Raw genomic sequence first — 20,489 nt, forward strand, 5'->3', positions numbered from 1 at the left:
TTTGCAAATGCAACTGGACAACTGATACTATTAGTAACCACATCTGCTGTAACTGCCAATATTACGAATGTTGTTTAATTAAACAATTTACTTCTCTAGTATATTCAGAATATTGGACTAGTCCTTAATCAACCCAGTCATAATGTGAAATGAATTTAAGTGCAACTCTAGTGTGACAGTACTTCATTTGATGGTGTTTCAGATGTGGAAGGCTACTGCAGGTCATGCCATTTCAGTCAACCAGAGTGATGGAGCTGACGACTGGGAGACAGATCCTGATTTTGAGGTACAGTAACTCCTCGCTTAACATTGTAGTTATGTTCCTGAAAAATGTGACTTTAAGCGAAATGATGTAAAGCGAATCCAGTTTCCCCATAAGAATTAATGTAAAGGGAGGAGCTGGGTTTAGGTTCCAGGGAAAAAATTTTCACCAGACAAAAGACTATATTATATATATGTATACACAGTATAAGTTTTAAACAAACAATTTAATACTGTACACAGCAATGATGATTGTGACGCTTGGTTAGGGTGACCAGACGTCCCGATTTTTAGTTCTTTGTCCCACGGCCCGATGTTGCGGCTTTGGACACTCCAGCTGCTTTTTTTATTTTTTTTTGGTTCAGCAACTCGGCTCCGGCCGCTTTTTTTTAAATTTATTTATTTATTTTTTGCTTCCCCCATGTGTCCCGATATTTTGTCTCTTTCATCTGGTCACCCTAAGCTTGGTGGAGGTGGTGAAGTCAGAGGATGGAAGAGGGTGGGATATTTCTTACAGGGAATGCCTTACTGGTAAATGATGAACTAGCACTTGGCTGAGCCCTCAAGGGTTAACACGTTGTTAATGTAGCCTCATACTCTAAAAGGCAGCACAGATGGAGGGAGGGGAGACAGCATGGCAGACAGAGACACACACCCTGTGTGAGAGAGGGAGAGATGCACATTGCCCCTTTTAAGTACTCTGACCCCACTCTAAGTACATTCCCTTTTAAACTAGATCAGGAAGTTGAGACAGTAGCTGCTGCCTACAAGCTCCATGTCCTGAGCACTGTTGTTCCCGCCCTGCTCTGTGGAGATGGGGTAAGCAGGGTGCAGGAACTGGGAGTGTGTTCTATTCATTGGCGATGACAGAAAAGACAGGGAGGTGGTTGTAGTAGAAACAGGTGAATGCGGCAATGAGGTTGTTAGCTAATCTTTCTTGTTTCAGTGGCATGAGAGAGCCTTAAGGCCTTCAAAGTGCTGAAACTCTGAAATCTTGGGTTAAAGTCTAATAGTTTTTAACTTATTTTACATGTCTTTGACAGAATGATGTGAGTGAGAAAGAACAGCGCTGGGGTGCTAAAACTGTGCAAGGATCTGGACATCAAGAACACATCAAGTAAACTAGCTCTTCTTGATTCCTTTGTGACTGTTAATGTAGGCAATTTTTGATAAGTTCAGATCCTTAGTAACTTACATCCTGATGGATAAAATACAAGAGGCTCTCTATAGAGCATTGGTTACACAAATCCTTTCCTTCTTGCCTCCTTTGTGACTGCAGGCACCTAAAAAGTCTTGCTTTCTGGCTATAGGTTGTACAATTGCTCTTTGTAATATTCACAATTACACATGGGTGCTCAGCTGTGCTCAGGTGAAAAGATGTATATCACCATATGACATGGACATTTTTGAGGCAGGTGGTACACACAGCTCCATTTCCTGGGGATAGATTTAGGCCCTATATTCCTAGAATTGGCTTAAAAAATTGTCATCCTAACTTCTAAAAATTCTGGCATGCCAAAATATATTGTAACAATATTTTAGCCTCTATCTGAAAGGAAAATGCATGTGTCACAATGGACCATCAGCTCAAGAGCTTGTTTAAATGGTAAGGTGCCTTTACAACCAAATTCTCAATCTCGTACTTCTTAACAAGGCATGCTTGAAATTTTAGTCTCAAAACTGACTTCTGCTTTTGAAAGCTAAAGAGTGTTCTAGCTCTTCCTTCTATCTTACGTATTCATAGGGCACTAGTCACTGCAGTATGTAGGTGCCCATTGTTTGCTGAAGGAGTAAAAGGTCACAAATGCTGAAAATAGGGAATTATTTTTAATAGTTAAATGGCCTACTTTGAGCAGAAAACATCTGCTCAATGTGCAGCAGTAGTGAAAAAAGCTAACAACGTTTGGAACCATTAGGAAAGGGATAGATCGTAAGACAGAAAATATCATAATGCCACTATATAAATACATGCTATGCCCACACTTTGAATGCTGCGTACAGTTCTGGTTGCCTCTTCTCAAAAAACTGGAATTGGAAAAGGTACAGAGAAGGACAACAAAAGTGGGGTATGGAACAGCTTCCATGTGAGGAGAGAATAGAAAGATTGGGACCATTCAGCTTGGAAAAGAGATGACTAAGGAGGGGACACTATGACAGGGGTCTCTACAATCATGACTGGTGTGGAGAAAGTGAATAAGGAAGTGTTGTTTACCCCTTCACATAACACAAGAATCAGAGGTCACTCAAATTAATAGGCAGCAGGTTTAAGAGAAACAAAAGGAAATACACCTTCATAAAATGCACAGTCAGCTTGGGGAACTCATTGCTGGGATGTTGTGAAGGCCAGAACTATAACTATTAGCTAAGATGATAAGCGATGCAACCTCATGGTCTGGGTGTCCTAAGCCTCTAACTGACTAAAACCGGGAGTGGACAACAGGGGATGGATCACTTGATAATTGCCCTGTTCTGTTCATTCCCTTTGAAGCATCTGGCACTAGCCACTGTTGGAAGACTGGATACAGGGCTAGATGGACTGTTGGTCTGACCCAGTACAGCAATTCTTGTGTACTTTAGGGATCAGTTTTACTCTCTGGAGTACATTGCTGATATTTACAGGCTAAATATACAGCAGTTATGCTTTAGGCAGCTTTAAACTCATGTCAGAAGTGTCAAGCGCAGATCATTGGTTTTCCCTCTACATCCAGCCTCTTTTTCTGTTTCCAGAGAGAGAGCTTGGCGGAAGGGAAAGGAAATCAACCTATTTTCAGCTCCTCCTTGTTTTATATTAATGTCCAAAAGCCTCAACTGGAATTAGGACCCCATTGCAGTAGGTATTGTACAAATGCACTGGAAGAGATGGTCCCTGCCATGAAAAGCTTACAGTCTTTTTTTTCCCCTTCTCTCCCCCCTCAAAAAAACCCCCACACTAGGGGAGAACTAACAAGAAAGGGGTGAGGAGGGGAAGAGAGAATGGTACAGTGATGAGGGTCATATAAATACCTAGATAGGGTAAACAAAAAAAAAATCATATTTGGTAACTAGGTAATCAACTTTTCAGGATTAATATCAAATAGCAAACTTCTCTTCCCTGTTATAGTCCCAATGCAGGATGGTAGATCTTAAAATGAAGGGTTCTGGATTTTTTTGGTTTTTAAAAACAGATTTCACAATGAAATGAATGTCAAAGTTCTTAAAACCAGACTTGAAGTGCTTGGTGTACTGAAGGGCTAAAAAAAAATAATAATTAAATACATATTGTACACTTACCAGCATTTATCTTCTAATCCTAAAGTTAAGATCAGGTTTTTGGGTGCAAAATTAGCACATCAAGTAGAAAGTCTTGTCTCTGAGGAAGTCTTAACGTTAACCATGTCTATAAAATTTATTATATAACTACCAGATTCTCTGTTTTAAAGCATTCACCAACTGAGAGAGAATGTGTTCCAAGAACACCAGAGCCTCAAGGAGAAAGAGCTTGAAACAGGACCAAAAGCTTCCCGTGGCTATGGAGGGAAGTTTGGTGTGGAACAAGACCGTATGGATAAAGTAAGTGTAAAATATCTTCTCAGGAGATGTATTGCGGATGGGTCTGATAATGCAAGCCTTACTCACCTAAGTAAATACCATTGTAGTCAGTGGGATGGGATTATTTTTGTGAATTAGGTGTGTCTATATAAAAGTTTTGCTGATTTAATTATATCAGTACAGTAAAAGTTGCAAACTCTCTAGTATATATGCAGTTATATCTGTATAAAAGTGTTCATACTGCTATAGATTATTCCAGTTTGGGAATCAAAATAACTTATGACAGTATAAACCATCTTTATTCTGGTATAACTGTGTCTGCTCTAGGGCTTTTGCTGATGTAACTGTCAGCAAAATTATCACTCCACTAACGCTAATTATACTTGTAAAACCTTTCTGTAGATCTAGGCTCTGTGTGATCAGGTCCTGTGTCTCATTTTACTCAAGGGAGTTAATGGGTCATCTGTGAGTAACAAAGGGAAGCCTTTTTGAGAACTGATGTATTGGTGCTCCACACCTCTTCCTGGTCTTGTGATTTTTAGACCTGGTCTGCTTGCTCGTGTCATGTGCTCATTAGTAAGGCTAAGATTTAGTCATGGGTAATTTTAGTAAAAATCATGGACTGATCACAGGCAATAAACAAAAATTCATAGCCCTGTGGTCTTTCTCCTCCTGTAAATGTGTAGGTTTCTAAAGATACTCTTCTAAATTAAGAAAGCACCTAGATATGAATAAATCCATTTTCTATTTCATTTGCTGCATCAATTCTTTGTGTACTTGTGACTGCCTAAGGATGAATGAATAAATATATTTATTTATATTTTCTTGAATTAGAAGCTAGCGCTCACTTCAAAAAAGTATGAAAAAATGAGCAGCGAGAAGTAACCCAGATACCCAGAAAATGGCTTTGTATTTTAGGCAGATTGCAACTATCATCTTTGAAATATAAACTATTGAGTCAATGTTTAAAACCACTGTCAACATCAGTGCAAAGTATAAATATTAATGATCCTTAGGTTTTTTTTAAAATAACTGCATGCTCACTGGTGGTATTAACATTAAAAGATGCTGACTAGAAGTTGTTCTAGTTGCTCATCTGCCCCCATTAGTTATCCAACTTGTAATATCATTGCAGCACAATACTGCACTATAAGAAAATTAGAGCTAAAATATTGAGGCCTAAATAAGATTACATTTTAGTTTCTTGCTTAATTAACTTTGTGGGTACCTAGCAAGATGGCTTCCAAGATACTCCGTTACCTGTTAATCATATCCAACAGATTTTGGTTTGTTTGTAGGCAGGGCCCTATTGTTTCACAGAAATTTGCTATATAACCCTCTGTACCCTTAAAACAGGCTAACACAAATCAGTGGAGAACTGGGGTAAGAGAATTATTGGATTAAGTTATTAAGTCTACCTTGTGGACTCCAAGCTCTCTCATGCTGGCTACTTAGGCCTCCCCTCATCCATTTAGGATTCTAACTGAATGCATTAAATAAACAAATGCTAAGACTGCTTCTAAGTGGATGGGGTGGGGGGGGAACGGAGTTAATAACAAATATTGCAGATAGTGCTGTATTTGTAACACTTAACTTTCTGTAAAAGAACAAAATTTTAACTGTCTGGATGTCTGCCCCATCAGTACTCCATGATGGTACAAACGGATCTTTAAAATGATACCACAATACCATACAATTATTTATCCTTTAAAAGATCAGTCCTTTCCTTTCCAAGAGCATCTACCTAGCTCTTCACTGCAGGCGAAATCCTGTTTCCTTTTAACTCAATGGGAGCTTAACCATTGACTTCAGTGGGCCAGGATTTTGCCCTGAAGTCTAAGTGTCATAAGTTTGATGTGGACCTAACTGATCACTTGCATAACTGCATGGGTCAGAGCTCCAGGATTAATTAAAATCTACCAGAGTACTGCTTCACCACGGGTTTCCAGGGGAGCTAGGTTTTTTTAAATCAATCTTTTGAATATTTTAAATATACAGAGATACATCTTTGAGTACTTAATACTTGGTGTTTAGTTATGAAATAGGAAGAGACGCTTTCCATTCTGATGTGGTGCCATGGAAGAAGATAAAACAGTGTACAGATTTAATTAGTTGAATTTGATAAAGCAGGAAGAAAAACATCTGGCTAAACATACAGTTTAAGACTTTCAAAACAGTGCTGTGGGATTTAGCCACCGATCTTCCACAAAGTTATTGAAAGATGTGTGAATAAATTATCTGCACTGCTTTGAACATTTTTTTTTTCCATCCCCTTAAAAAAGTCATTAATGTCACTGAAAACTGGCCACCACACGTTATCAACAAGCTACATGAAAGAGACATACTGGGTTGGTCAGAATTATAAAGAAGTATCTAACCTACATATAAATCAGAGTTGACATGCAGAAATTGGCAACATCTTTATTATATTCAGATTCATAATTTCCACATTTTGTAAGTGGACAATTGCTTCAGAATATTATGTTCAGCAAAGCTTCACCTCTCTGTTTTGAGAATATAATTCTTTGCAACTGGAGGTATTTTCAAAACTCACCTTTTGCTTAGCTAGCCAAGGCTTCTGGTGACCTTGTGCTCATTTAAAAAAGAGTCCAGTTTTATGTTTTATGCCAGTACTGAACTGCTCATTTCACAAGGATTTCAACTTGGGACACTCCTATTAGTGGCTCTCTGAATCAGCAGCAAACTTCCCAAAGCAAGGCTGATTGCAAAATGCAGTCTATTGGATTCTGGTATGGGCTGTGCATATCTCATTTTTGTATTGTATTATCAGTCATCTTGACTCATGGAAGCAGCTTGGGTAAGTGTTAAGAAATGTATATGTGTTTCAGTGATAACATGTTCCCATACAATTTTCAGGCCAGTTGCCCAAATGCTTCTCTGGACAGAGTAGATGGTAGAACTTTGAGCCCAGGTGATTCATTTAATAAGATATTTGAGAATTCCAGTATGGAACTCCACCTAACATCTTCCTATTGTATCAGGGATGGTCAGTTGAATTTAAAAGTCCAGTGTACTCCATATATGTCTGCCAGAGATATTAAAGCAATACTGTATTCTGCAGAGAAAGATGCTGATTTGGGAATCAAGGTTTTTAGTATTTTTTGCGTATCCCAGTAGGCTGAGAATGAAAAATAAGCATTCCTCAATGGCCAAAATGTTCAGTGCAGATTGTTCTCAAAACCATCAAAAACTAAAGCACAAGTATTATATAGCTGCCAGGGTTCTGCTGATATAAGGTTATGTTCACTTGAATCAAAACCAATTCTCTGCCTCCCCCCACTCATCTACAGATCCATGGGTACAGAGGGGCTTGATGCAGCGGAACCATTGCCATTCCACTGCATTGGACAATATGCTGTGAGCCAGAGCTAGGGATCTATGCCACAGAACTCAGCTCCTCAATCTTTGGCAGAGCCATGTGCAGCAGACTTTTCATTCGTGGAGAGGAGTTGTGGAAGGGCTGTGGCAGCAGCTCCAGCCATTAGATTGGACTAATAATTGCAGAGCCCTCTCACTCAGCATAGGCACACTTGTCACATTTTCCAGTGTCTGACCAAATTATTCAGTTTGGACACAGAGTGCAGAGTTTGGGGGTTATACTAGTACTATATTAGTGCAAATTTGAAGCTTTATCAGTAACTAGAGTAAGATGCACTTTCCAGTGTGTAATTTCATACCATCTTGTCTTATTTGAAGATTACTCCCGGCTCCTTTGTAATTCAGTGTGACATAATTGTACTTTAAGATGTTATGCCTGGCTCATGTTCCAGTGACTGATTGGAACAGAAGGGAAGAGGGGGAAAAAACATTAAGCCGTGAAATGGTCATGAAACCAGGCTTTGGAAAAGCTGTTGACTGATAAGAGATGTAATGTGCTTTGTACTGTCACTTGCCATTTTGTACTGTATAACAGTGATAACTTGAAAAGCAAATGGTGGGGAAGTGGTAAGAGTCATCTCTTTATTCTGATATAGACTTCGGGAAAGAAAGAATGTCTAGCAGCTTCCTGTAGCATACTTAACTGAAATATTCATGGAAACGATAGCCCTAGCCAGAAGTTGTTTACAACCATAACTCTAGCTTTCTGTACCATAAAACAGAAATGTGCCAATGATCATGGGAACCAACTTCAATTATATTAGTTTTAATGACAGGTTTCAGAGTAACAGCCATGTTAGTCTGTATTCGCAAAAAGAAAAGGAGTACTTGTGGCACCTTAGAGACTAACCAATTTATTAGAGCATAAGCTTTCGTGAGCTACAGCTCACTTCCTCAGATGCATATCGTGGAAACCGCAGCAGGCTTTATATATACACAGAGAATATGAAACAATACCTCCTCCCACCCCACTGTCCTGCTGGTAATAGCTTATCTAAAGTGATCATCAGGTGGGCCATTTCCAGCACAAATCCAGGTTTTCTCACCCTCCACCCCCCCACACAAATTCACTCTCCTGCTGGTGATAGCCCATCCAAAGTGACAACTCTTTACACAATGTGCATGACAATCAAATTGGGCTATTTCCTGCACAAATCCAGGTTTTCTCACATCCCCCCCCCCCACTCTCCCTCAGGAGAGTGAGTTTGTGTGTGTATGGGGGTGGGGGGGGATGTGAGAAAACCTGGATTTGTGCAGGAAATAGCCCAATTTGATTGTCATGCACATTGTGTAAAGAGTTGTCACTTTGGATGGGCTATCACCAGCAGGAGAGTGAATTTGTGTGGGGGGGTGGAGGGTGAGAAAACCTGGATTTGTGCTGGAAATGGCCCACCTGATGATCACTTTAGATAAGCTATTACCAGCAGGACAGTGGGGTGGGAGGAGGTATTGTTTCATATTCTCTGTGTATATATAAAGCCTGCTGCGGTTTCCACGATATGCATCTGAGGAAGTGAGCTGTAGCTCACGAAAGCTTATGCTCTAATAAATTGGTTAGTCTCTAAGGTGCCACAAGTACTCCTTTTCTTATTAGTTTTAATGTTTACACTAGTAATCAAATACCTTTCAACAATTAGCTGCCTACTTTTCTACTGCAATGGAAATTATTTTGATTTTACTTCAGTGATTACCATTAGTCTTTTAGCAGATATCTGTTTTCTGTTTGAAATTGTCTGCTTGCAAAGACAGGAATTTGTGATAACTGTGTGTTGTTTGTAAATAGAGTCAGATTACTTTTCTCTCTCTCTGGTTTAAAAAATTCCTTGCCAAAGTGTAATGAAGTGATTGTGGAATAAAGTGAAATAAGCATAGTGTTCCTAGAAACATATTTTGTTGTTCAAGTTGCATGGGGCTCAAATAGTAAACTAGTGGTCTGAGGCAGCTAATGACATTTAGCTAGAATTAACATAGTATACGAGAGAGTACATTTTCTATCTGCGTAACTTTTGGATCAGTGGATGGTGTTATCTTCCAGAACTGTCATTCCTGTTTTCCTAAATTAATGATTATTTCTTTTAGGCTATGAGAATTCTTGTTTTTTGGTTTTTGTTTTTTTTAATTTAATACCACATCATAGCCTGTATTTGAATAATTTTCTTGCTATCCAATGATAAATTTAATGTCTGGTGGATGTGAATGCTGCATTCAGTCTAGGCACCCTTTGATGTTAGCCTTTTGCTTTAAACTTGCAGAATTCTACTAAGTTTCTTTTGTCCAAGAAGTATCTTGTGTTTAAGTTTGTAGTGATGATTTTTCTACTGTGTATGGTCGATAGCTGCATACACCATTATCACTCCTTGTATTTTATTAGAAGTGAGGCCTCCCTTGGATCATGGCAATAGGATTTGATTCAGTATCTTTCCTTTTACCATCTCTGTAGTTTATAAATTTAATTTATAAATCCTGAGTAAAAAAACACACACACACCAAGTATATAGTCAGTGTTGCCAGACTCTTTCCTGGGATTTTGATCACTTTCTTTCCTAGGACTATATTGACAACTTGGTGACTCAATCCTACAGATTCTTATTCCTATGAGAAATCTTTACGTGGGTATTTTGCAGAATTGGACCCTTAACATGCATGGCTTTCACTGTGCAACTGCTACTAATGCTGACAAGTTGCATGTCTAAAGAGCCACATAAATTATAAACAGGCCTCTAGGTGGTGCCTACTCTCAAACCTTTTGTTTTCAGACTTAGTAAGTGTAGTGTGTTACCATTTTTGTTAAATGCAGTAATCCACTTTTGGATTTCTAACTTCTTTCAGTCAGCTGTTGGCCATGAATATCAATCTAAGCTTTCTAAACACTGCTCCCAAGTGGACTCAGTAAGAGGTTTTGGAGGCAAGTTTGGAGTACAAATGGATAGAGTTGACCAGGTAAGTAATTTCCTACAGTATTGCAATTACTTACAGCAGTTGCGTTCATCAGTTTATATAAGGTATTGGTTTTATCACGCTAAAAACTGCTACTGCTAGGTGTAAACATCGCTGTCCCTCATTTTTAGCACTGCACTCTGTGCATATCAGTAAATTGGCTTTGGTTATTATGGATATTAATACTTTCTTAAGAAGCAAAAATTCTTCCCCCACAATTAAGTTGGAGGATGGCCCGATTTGAAGGAAAAGATTAAAAACTTGCCAGTGAGCCAAGGCACATAAGTTTATGTGAACTGAAAGATGAACACCAGGTAGTGAAGGAATTTAGCATGGTTTGGGGTGCCTAGCAAACTGAACCACTAGGCTGACTATCAAAGTGGGGAAACTTTCCAAGACTGGTACAATAACCTCCCACTGAAAGTGGTGGAAGCTCTATTGTACTGAATCACTAAACCTGGCAAGACCCTAATGTACTTCAGGGAACAATCTGCTTTGGCAGTGGCTGAGAAAGATAGCTTAATGGATCTGTTCTTCTCTAATGTTTTGAGGATTTTGGCCCAGAAATCTAAACAGACACTTATGCTCCAGAACCAAGAGGGTTAGAGCATCACTAAGCTCTGATTTCTTTTATGCTGAGTATTTTTCTGTTGAAGCAGACTATTGTGCTACTAATGTTGGACTTTTTTTTTTTTAGAAATGCTTATAACTATTATTTCTCCTACAGTCTGCTGTGGGTTTTGAATACCAGGGGAAAACAGAGAAGCATGCCTCTCAAAAAGGTAACGTGTTGAGGTGAATGTGTGTATGTAAATAAATAACTTTTATCAATATTAGCTGCTTGTTGTAAGACTGTACTACAATAGCTTGTATATGAAACTGTTGAGGAAACACTGTTTGTAAGGTGCCTAGCACAATGGGGCCTCAACCTGCATTGTCAGTTATCCAGTTATTCTGTGTCCAAAATGATTTACTACTCTCTTGTAGTAAGTGGACTCAAAAACTACTCGATTGGCCTTAACAAAATGAAATACTCTGTTTGTCTTCGAGGATCTGACTTGTCCTTTGTTCCCCACCCCCAAAATATTTTAGACTGGGCTCCCTGGAGAGGCCACTGCTCCCTAGATTTCAGCCACCTGTCCCTGGTGAAGTTAAACCCCCAGCGGCAGCTTTAACCTATGCCAGTTCCCACAAGGACTATATGCTAGTGGAGAATGGGCCATAGCAGAGCCTTGCTATTCTGTGCCCCTTCCTTCTCCTTGTAGTGATGATCTTCACCCCAAGCCCTCTCCTGCCTACATGACAGGAAGTGGAGGAGTAAGATCATACTAATGTTTAAAAAAATGCTAGAAATCAAAATAAGAGTATAGGCTTGCATTTAATCTCTTGCTGGTGGGGAGGGGATTTTAATATGGTTAATATTAATGGAATAAATGGTTCTTGTGTTTTGGACAACTATCAATGAAAGGGCAGACTAAACCCTAGCAGAACCCATGAATGGTTCCACTAGCTTAATTTAAACACAAAATTACTTTAGGCAGAAGTTTTAACAGCATCCAGATTTACAAATAGGGAACACTGACACATACATGTGACATCATGAGCCGTAATACTATGCTAAATTCTGCTTGTTGTGTTTGTACATTTTATTTTGTGGGCTAGTAGCTATTTTGAAACTGAGATATTATGCTGGATTTCTGCATTGCAACATTGACAATGACACATGGTGAGTTCATATGTTTGATTGTGCTTTGTTCTCTGGACTCAGATTACTCAAGTGGTTTTGGTGGTAAATATGGAGTGCAGGCCGACAGAGTAGACAAGAGTGCAGTGGGCTTCGATTACCAGGGTAAAACAGAGAAGCATGAATCTCAGAAAGGTTAGTCAACATACATGTTTTTGTTCTATTTTTGATGTGATGCGGGTGCATTTACCAGGAACGGTCTTGTAAACTATTTCATTTTGGTAAATATTGATAGATTTTTTTTTTGTATCGTTATGTACACTAGATAAGTCATAAAGGTTACTGAAAACTTTTTCTTCTTGAAGGAGAACTTTAAACCATATACTTTAGTTTGCCTAGCACAAGGCGAGGTCGAGTTTCAATTACATTGTAACCAGAGCTGATCAACAACCTTTTTGCAAAAAAAAAAACTTCTGGCAACTTTGAAATTTTTTGACCAATCTAATATTAAACCCTTAAATGCTCAAACACAGCCGTGAGGTATTTCTAACAAAATCACCTGATAGTTAAAATGTAAATTTTACTAATATGAAGGTAACACTTAGAGATTTCTAAAGTTCATGTAGTGTTGTTATAGCTGGTGTAAAAAAAAAAAAAGTTTGTTTGTTTAAAAAAAAAAAAGAGTTTTGAAATTTTTTAGCAAACAAAGGGACACCTATTTTTCTCAAAATCTTCCCATTTTCTGACCAGTGCTAAATAATGTATTTGCATCACATTATCACATGAAGTAATAAAAAAGGCAACCATACTGCTCTTGATGTATCCTTAGAATTCCATTGTAATTTCACTGTTTCAATGCCTAGTTATCACTGAACTCTTTGAAAGATTAAAGTTACTCACATCGTTCAGTGCTTTGGCTAGCTTTTACACTGCTGTTTTGTTTTCCCCTGCTTAAGGGGAAAATGTTAGGTGATACGTTCTGAAGAATTTAAGACTTAATATCCTGGATCTAGATTAGCCAGGGATGTCAGTATTCTTCTAATACATAATTTAAAACAAGTGGCTATGGTTAAAGCAGTCTTGTCTTAATAGTGTCTTGTTACTGTACATTTGTAAATAAAACTGTGTTTACTCTGTCTCCAGATTATTCCAGAGGCTTTGGTGGTAAATATGGAGTTGACAAGGACAAAGTGGACAAAAGTGCAGTTGGCTTTGAATATCAAGGCAAAACAGAGAAACATGAATCACAGAAAGGTTTTTATTAAACTTTATTACATAAAAGTTTGCATGGGTTGAGTCTAACACTCTTAAGTAAGGGTGAGAATTTCAAAGCTGGGAGGTCTACTGGTAAAATATCAGCATTCTTGCCAGTGAGACTTTTTTTAAACTAGAAAGTATGTAACTGCAAAATCCATCCCCAATCTTGCAATCTGATCCATATGGGAGGACTTTGATATGCATGTGGAGTTCCACAGACATCAATAGGACACGATGGTCTTCAGATGCAGATCAGATTGCATGACTGGGACCTTTGTAACTAATAAACAGCAATAATAATGATATCTGGATAAAGAACCATATCATAGTATGTTTTTTGGTAGTGTAGAGATGGTGTGCTGCATGCATCAGAATTGTCCTTTTCTTACTTGCCATGTAGCTATTCTGTGAATGTTGAGACACTTACTACAGGGTAAATCAGAGTATAATGTGGGTGGGCTATTCTGCACTTTCTGACTTACATTAGTTTTTTGGATAGCTGTTTCCCCCATTAAAGAGATGACTTGGCAGGGGGAAATGGACCATGAAAATAATTCAGTACCATTAATGAAATACTAGGGGATAAAGTCCCATCTATAATATCACTATTTTGTTCAAAATGTTATCTGTAACAATCACACTAATGGCTTGTGGAATTTTATGTACATAGATTATGTGAAAGGATTTGGAGGCAAGTTTGGTGTACAGAAAGACAGACAGGACAAATGTGCACTTGGTTGGGATCATCAGGAGAAAGTGCAACTGCACGAATCCCAGAAAGGTATATTTGAGTTAAACTTCTTAACTACACTATTAACACACTTCTGGTTCATGTTACAGTTTATTTTCTCTGCAGCTCTGGTAAAACTGTTTCATAGTAGTAGTTGCTATGGTAGTTGCTTCTCCATGTTTGAAATGTTACTGTGTTGCAGTTGGTGGAATGTCTTTACAACCCTTTAACAAATCATGACTGGTATTGAGTGCCACTGAAAATATTGACTCAGAGTGCTGGGAGATACGTTGAAATAGCCTTATGAATCTGCACTTAGCTTGGATTCTTGATTTTTTTTTCAGTGAAATTCTGGAAGCCAGCCTGTCAGAATTGATTCCTGTATTATGTAAACTGCCAGTTCATATTCATGGACAAATTCTGCTCACTGTACTCAAACTATTTTCCTCTTCCTTGCCCTGTCTCCCCTCCCATACCTGCAGGAGGTAGAAACTCAGCATCAGTGATTCTGACCTCTTCCTTCTCATCCAGATTTTCATGGCCTCCATGAAGATGGGAAGGTCTGCAGCCATAGTCTTTTCCACAGTGGATCAGTCTGTGCTGCTCCCACGCTGAAAGGGGATCTCATCTTTTCCCTTTGCCACTTCCTGTGGTATTTCCTTTGAGAAGGGATGATCTGTGCCCTCATCTTAGCACCTTACATCAAAATGGCTGTGCCAGAACAGCTATCAATGAATGGAGCAGTTCAGAACACAGATTTTTTTTTTTTTCCCTGTAGAGCAGTAGCAAGAACATTCCTTATTTCTGACGGTGCCAAATAGGAATAACTTTAGGATTTTTTCCTCCTGATCTGTATTCCTTTCAAAGCAGGGCTATAAAGTACAAATGGTGATGGTATCCATGAAATAAACTTAATTTGCTCCTAAATATTGTCCTACTCACATATTATATTTTTCTTTTGAGTACCTATGAATACACACACAATCTGATCATGAACATATTTTAATATCCGAGTGCATGTTTACAGTATAAGCAGTTGTGCAGAGAAGTGTTGTCTGCAGTATTGGAAGAGCTGCAAAATACAGCTAAGAACATGGAATTGTCTCTCTTATATTCCTGTTAATATTAAGTGGAGCTGGCCTCTTCCTAATCCCAAGTGGAATTGTTCACATTCTGAATATACACTTAAAAATGAGTGTTCAGATTCTTCTAAAAGTACTCCTGATTCATCAGAATTGCTGCTTACGGTTATGTTTTTTTTATTGTTTCTAACTAAACTTATCTGTTCCTTTTTCCCCTTCCTTATTACATGTGGCTTTTTCAGATTATAAGAGTGGTTTTGGAGGGAAATTCCATGTTCAAACAGAGAGGCAGGACGCATCTGCTGTGGGGTTTGAATACAAGGAGAAACTAGTGAAGCATGAGTCTCAACAAGGCACAGTCTCCAGTTGTAACTTTCCTAGTGCAGTCGCTTCTAACACAGACTTTAAATAGTCATGTAAAAAGACTGATGTTTGCCATAAGTAATCTAAAGAAGACATTCTCTTAAATTTCTATCCCCATGTTATCTAGCAACATCAGGCTATTTCCTTAAAATGAGATGTTAAACATGATCTCATAACAAGCCTATATTAAGGATATGGGTTCATAAAATTCCAAATGCTGCAGCTAATAAAATAGAAGCCAGATTTCCAATATTTAGTTCATGGCTCTACACCAGCATTCAATCACACCAGCTTAAAAGTCCAAATGTAACCCTTTGCCTTAGTTGAAATACACATCTACTCCAATATAACACGAATTTGGATATAACGCGGCAAAGCAGCGCTCTGGGGGGGCGGGGCTGCGTGCTCCGGCAGATCAGCGTGTCAGCATGTCTACCGACACGCTGCTCTGAGCGGTATGTTAAGGGTGCCAGGCCGGGGCCAAGGGGTTGAATAAGGGGCAGAGGGTCTTGGGGGGGCAGTCAGGGGACAGGGAGCAGGGGGGTTGGGTTGGGGATGGGGTCTAGGAGTGATTAGGGACGGGGGCATCTCAGGAGGGGGCAGTCAGGGGACAAGGAGCGGGGGGGCTTAGATAGGGGGTGGGGTGGTTAGGGGCAGGGGGGTCTCTAGAAGGGGCAGTCAGGGGACAAGGAGTGGGGGGGTTGGATGGGTCAGGGGTTCTGAGGGGTCAGTCAGGGGGTGGGAAGTGATTATTAATAACGGAAATGCTCGAGGCCAAAGCAAGTTCGATATAATACGGTTTCACCTATAACACGGTAAGATTTTTTGGCTCCTGAGGACCGCGTTCTATCGGGGTAGAGGTGTAGTAGTAAAGTATAGCATGTTATAAAGCTGCCTTTGTTCATTGTGGGATAATTCAGGTAAGAACTACAAGTTCTATTTTCTGCTGACATCTTAAGAGAGAAGTCTGATAGTGTAGAGTCTTTTGGAAACCCTAAATCAGAATAGTATAATTGCAATTTATAAAGGTGGTTAATAAAGCCATGCATTTATTCTGATTGACAATACACACTAAAGAGGAAGATAGCTTGCCGGCTATTTCTAACAGCAGCCAGTATTTTACGTACTGTCGTGATCTAGTTCCAAACATTTGAAGTCTAGGATAGCTTTAGGAGGAGTTCAAATATACACACACAAAGTCACTGATTAGTGGACCCTATATTTTGGGAATGGGAGCAAAGGAAGAAGTTGTAAGTCAGTTTTCCAAGGCACAGACCTTCGAGCACTCTTCATTTAAATGGTAACTGTTCATTTTTAAAATAAGGCAAAAGGGAACTACATGACACATTCCCATTGCAGATACATGGAACACCTGTCTTAATTTTGCATGAACCTTGGATCAATACTGAAATAGCAGAAAACGTGAATTTGGCAGCCGTGTGTCTTTACTTGATCAATTCAATGAATGCCATGCAAATAAAAAGTATTTAAGTGACACTTGTGCCCTGACAAGTGTTACTGCAAACTTGATAGCACACTACTCTGAACAAAGGAAAATAACTTGGGTAATATGACCTATACTACAGGAAATAACAGTTAGTACTGTGAAAGACTGTGCTCTAGAAGTGGTGTACCGTGAGGGGCCATCCCTTATTTTTTGCTTGGTTCCTGTCAACATAGCAATTATTCGCTTAACTTTCACTAAAAGGATGTGAAAAGCATGCACATAGCTCACGACATCTTTCTTGCCTGCTGGTATATGAAGAGGCTTCTGTAGATAGATATGTTTATATATATTCTGATTTGCATCAAAAACAAGTTGCATTTTCTTTGGAATTCTGCATGTAGCTGCTTTTTGAAATGGCCATTTGCATTTAACAGACCTTAAAAAAGGGAAAAGATTAAACCTGCCTACTGTGACCTCTTTGTCCTGTTTTTTAGATTATTCAAAAGGGTTTGGTGGAAAGTATGGAGTACAAAAGGATCGAATGGATAAGGTAAATTGTTTGAAATGATCATGAATTCAGTAGTCTGGCGATTGGTTTAAAATTCCACCATTATTAGTGAGGCTGGATTTGTAGTGCTCTGATCTCTATACTTGTATCCTGCTTAGGGAATTCTCCTCTCCAATTCTTTATGGTATATAGCGCCTTTCATCTGAGGATCTCAAAGCATTTTACAAAGGTGATTATTGGTGATTATTGTGATTTTACAAAGGCCATTATATTCAGGGGGGAAATTAAAACACAGGACTTAAGTGACAGTGAAATTCCCACTCAGAGAGGAGCAGAATTAAGAAATATAACCCTGAAATCTAGCTGGCCAGTCTTCTCTTCTAACCACCAGACAGTACCTCATCTTACACCTTGTGAATGTCCTCTCAACTAATTAAAAATAGTTGCCTCTGTGTTTACCTCATTTGTCCATTTATAATTTAAAGGGATATTGCTATGTTTCATCATCCTGCTGCAGTAAGTAGCACACCGAACTGTTTGAATAGTCATTTACCCACTCCACAAACTAAAAGTAGCTCTGTCTAATACACCCCGGATAGAATTTCATCAGAACCCACAATTCTAACTTTAGTCTTTTATGTAAACTTTCAAAAATACTGCTTTATTTCACAAGTTTAAAAGATGAAGGTCTGTATACAGACCTGGTTACCACACTAAATAAACCTATCTGTTAACTTACAGAAGTATGAAAGCTTCAAATTCTTCTACTTTATCGGTGTATTGTCTTACCCATGATTCCAAACATCAGGAAATCTTTAACTGAGGGAACTCTTTAATTTATTTAAACACCTATCTCAAAACTACCTCTCTGTTTAGGGTTTGCTTTTAGTTATTTTTTATGTTTTAGGCTGGATGTTTTATCTTGGTAGAAACCTTTCTGTTATACAGACTGAAAGATTATTTTGTATTCAGAACAACAAGCATTCAGCAAATTTCCCTGTCTCCTACTCTTATGACTCATCAATATATAAATGAGATTAATCAGTAATAAAATTAGTGTTAATAGGAATCTAGTGTGACGTGTCTCTGAATGAAGGTTAGCCCTAAATAGTGTGGTGTATTGAAAGAATTAATTCCCTTTTTCATGTTTTAGTCCCAAAAATGTAGTGGGCTTTAAAAATAATAATTAATAAACCTTGGAGGTAGAAGTCCTGATTTAGAATGTTGCAGCAGAAGATCATGCAGGTGGGTGCTGTCTTGTTTACTGAATGAGCATGTGAAGAGAGAACTGGTGCTGCTTTGTGTAGTAGTTGATACTTTCTCATTTCTGGTAGAATGCATCGACTTTTGAAGATATTGAGAAACTGTCATCAACTTATCAGAAGACCAAGCCAGTAGAAGCTGGTAAGATTATATTCTTGATTACAGAATCCCCTTTTTATGTTTCTCTCATGGGCTGTAGAAGGTGGGTCACCTTACTCTGGCACCCCTAAGGTTATTTCACCCCCTTTGGTACCAATGAGTAAGAATCCAAGCTTCCTTTTTGTGACCTTGGCAGGTCAGTAGCACCCACATATGCCTTATTTTACTCATTGACTGTAAAGTCTCCTCTCTGAGTGACAGGTGACACTCATTTCCCCCCTCAGTATTAACATTTGAGTCCAAATTAGAGTTGCATTTAAACAATACATTGTTTCTTTGTGAGGGAGAAAAAACAGTACCAAGAAACTAAAAAGCATCTCCTTGATTCTCACACAGGCTGAGACTGTGCTAAGCTTTTCTAGAATGGGCTAGACAACTTAGGCTTTGTCTACATGAGAAAATTGTACTGATTAAATTAGTTTAGAAATGGACTTAATTAAATTCGGTGCAACTTCTTGTGAAGGTGTTCTGTTTCAGTTTGAAAGTCATTTATATCAACTGTAGGTTATGTTGGCTAAGTTTGGTTTCTAAACTGACTTGAACCAGCACAACTTTCTCATCTAGACAAGGCCTTACAAAGATCAAAGGTAAGTAATGTTGCTGTTGCATGTCATTTCATGTTAGCTAATTGCTTTTCTCCTTCCCCCTCTCCAAATCTTCTGGAAGGCTGTCTAGGAGAGCCTTTCTTTCTCTCTAAAGAAGGCACTTTCTTGCATAGAAATATTGGCCTGAATAAATATTGACTGGCTTTACTTAACAATCTTATTTGCTTTCACAAACACTGGGTTGAGTTAATTTTAGTTCTCAAAGTATCACAAATACTATTACTCCTGAAGGAATTCTGCACCAAAAGTTTAAGAATTCGGCACACAATATTTTAAAATTCTACAAAATTTTGCACATTTTATTTGTCAGAATAACACAGTATTTTCAATTATTTGCTGACAAGTATTTTGAAATAAATTACCAAAATAATTGAAAATGATGTGATTATGTTGTTTTGTTTTGACAAATGTGCAGAATTTTTAATTTTTGGTTCAGAATTACCTCGAGTACCAGGGTTCTATGTGGTGCAATCTGGATGCAGACAGTTTGGCGGGATGTGTGTGTGTGTGTGTGTGTGTGTGTGTGTGTGTGTGTGTAATCTGGATGCACAGGAGCTTGGGGGGGGTCTGGGTGCTAGGGCATGGGACTCTGCAGGGGAGTCCAGGTGAAAGTGGTTAGGGTGCAGTGGGGCAAGGTCTGGGTGTGGGGGAATCAGTGGGAGGTCTGGGTGCTGGGAGAGTGGGGATTGGTGGGGTAGGGGTCAAGGTGCAGCTGGTTGGGGCTCAGTGGGGTGGAGATCTGGGAGTGGGGGGCTCCGGATGCAGGGAGTGAGGCTCGGGGGGATTTGGGGTGGGTTCGAGGGGGGGGCCCTGATGCAAGGGGTGAGGCTGAGGAGCAATGGGGCCAGGAAGTTGGGGAGGGGGTCACTTTATGGGAAGCCGCTACCGCAGTGCATCTGGACCCCCCAGCACCCAATCCCCCTCCCGTAGTGCCTCACCCCCTGCCTCGCACCCAACCCCCTCCTCCCACAATGCAGAGTTTCCTGCAGTTGGGGGAGGTTTCTGGGGGTTGATTTGATCCAGCCCCGGCTGCTCAGTGAGGGGGCAGGGAGGAACCCAGTCTCCATTGTCCCGTCTAACCCCCGTGGTGATTTACCTCTTCCTGGGCTGCTTCAGGTGCCCGAATAGACACACGTGCACTGCCAGGGAGGGGTGAATGAGCACTAGTGCAGCCTCTCTTTGCTCCCCCACAGAAACCATTTTTCTGTGGGGAAGCAAAGAGAATCTGTGGGGGGACATGTTACTGAGCACGAGCAGTGGTGCAGA

At 39.4% G+C, this 20,489-nt stretch overlaps 1 protein-coding gene across 4 annotated transcripts in view; it reads left to right on the plus strand.

Annotated features, from left to right (window-relative positions):
• Positions 1-20,489, plus strand: part of CTTN (cortactin) — a 35,164-nt gene that overhangs the window by 5,914 nt on the left and 8,761 nt on the right. For 2 of the 4 annotated variants that reach the window (XM_073347886.1, XM_073347887.1), the window contains exons 2-11: positions 203-286; positions 1,305-1,378; positions 3,681-3,810; positions 10,018-10,128; positions 10,853-10,907; positions 11,894-12,004; positions 12,953-13,063; positions 13,737-13,847; positions 17,183-17,238; positions 18,531-18,600. In XM_073347886.1, the coding sequence (XP_073203987.1) occupies positions 203-286; positions 1,305-1,378; positions 3,681-3,810; positions 10,018-10,128; positions 10,853-10,907; positions 11,894-12,004; positions 12,953-13,063; positions 13,737-13,847; positions 17,183-17,238; positions 18,531-18,600 (913 nt within the window). Of the gene's footprint in view, positions 1-202; positions 287-1,304; positions 1,379-3,680; positions 3,811-10,017; positions 10,129-10,852; positions 10,908-11,893; positions 12,005-12,952; positions 13,064-13,736; positions 13,848-15,120; positions 15,232-17,182; positions 17,239-18,530; positions 18,601-20,489 lie in introns of those variants that run through there. The other 2 variants (XM_073347889.1, XM_073347888.1) reach the window with 2 other exon arrangements.

The sequence above is a fragment of the Lepidochelys kempii genome, chromosome 6 (assembly GCF_965140265.1).
Source record: "Lepidochelys kempii isolate rLepKem1 chromosome 6, rLepKem1.hap2, whole genome shotgun sequence".
NCBI classification, from domain to species: Eukaryota; Metazoa; Chordata; order Testudines; family Cheloniidae; genus Lepidochelys; species Lepidochelys kempii.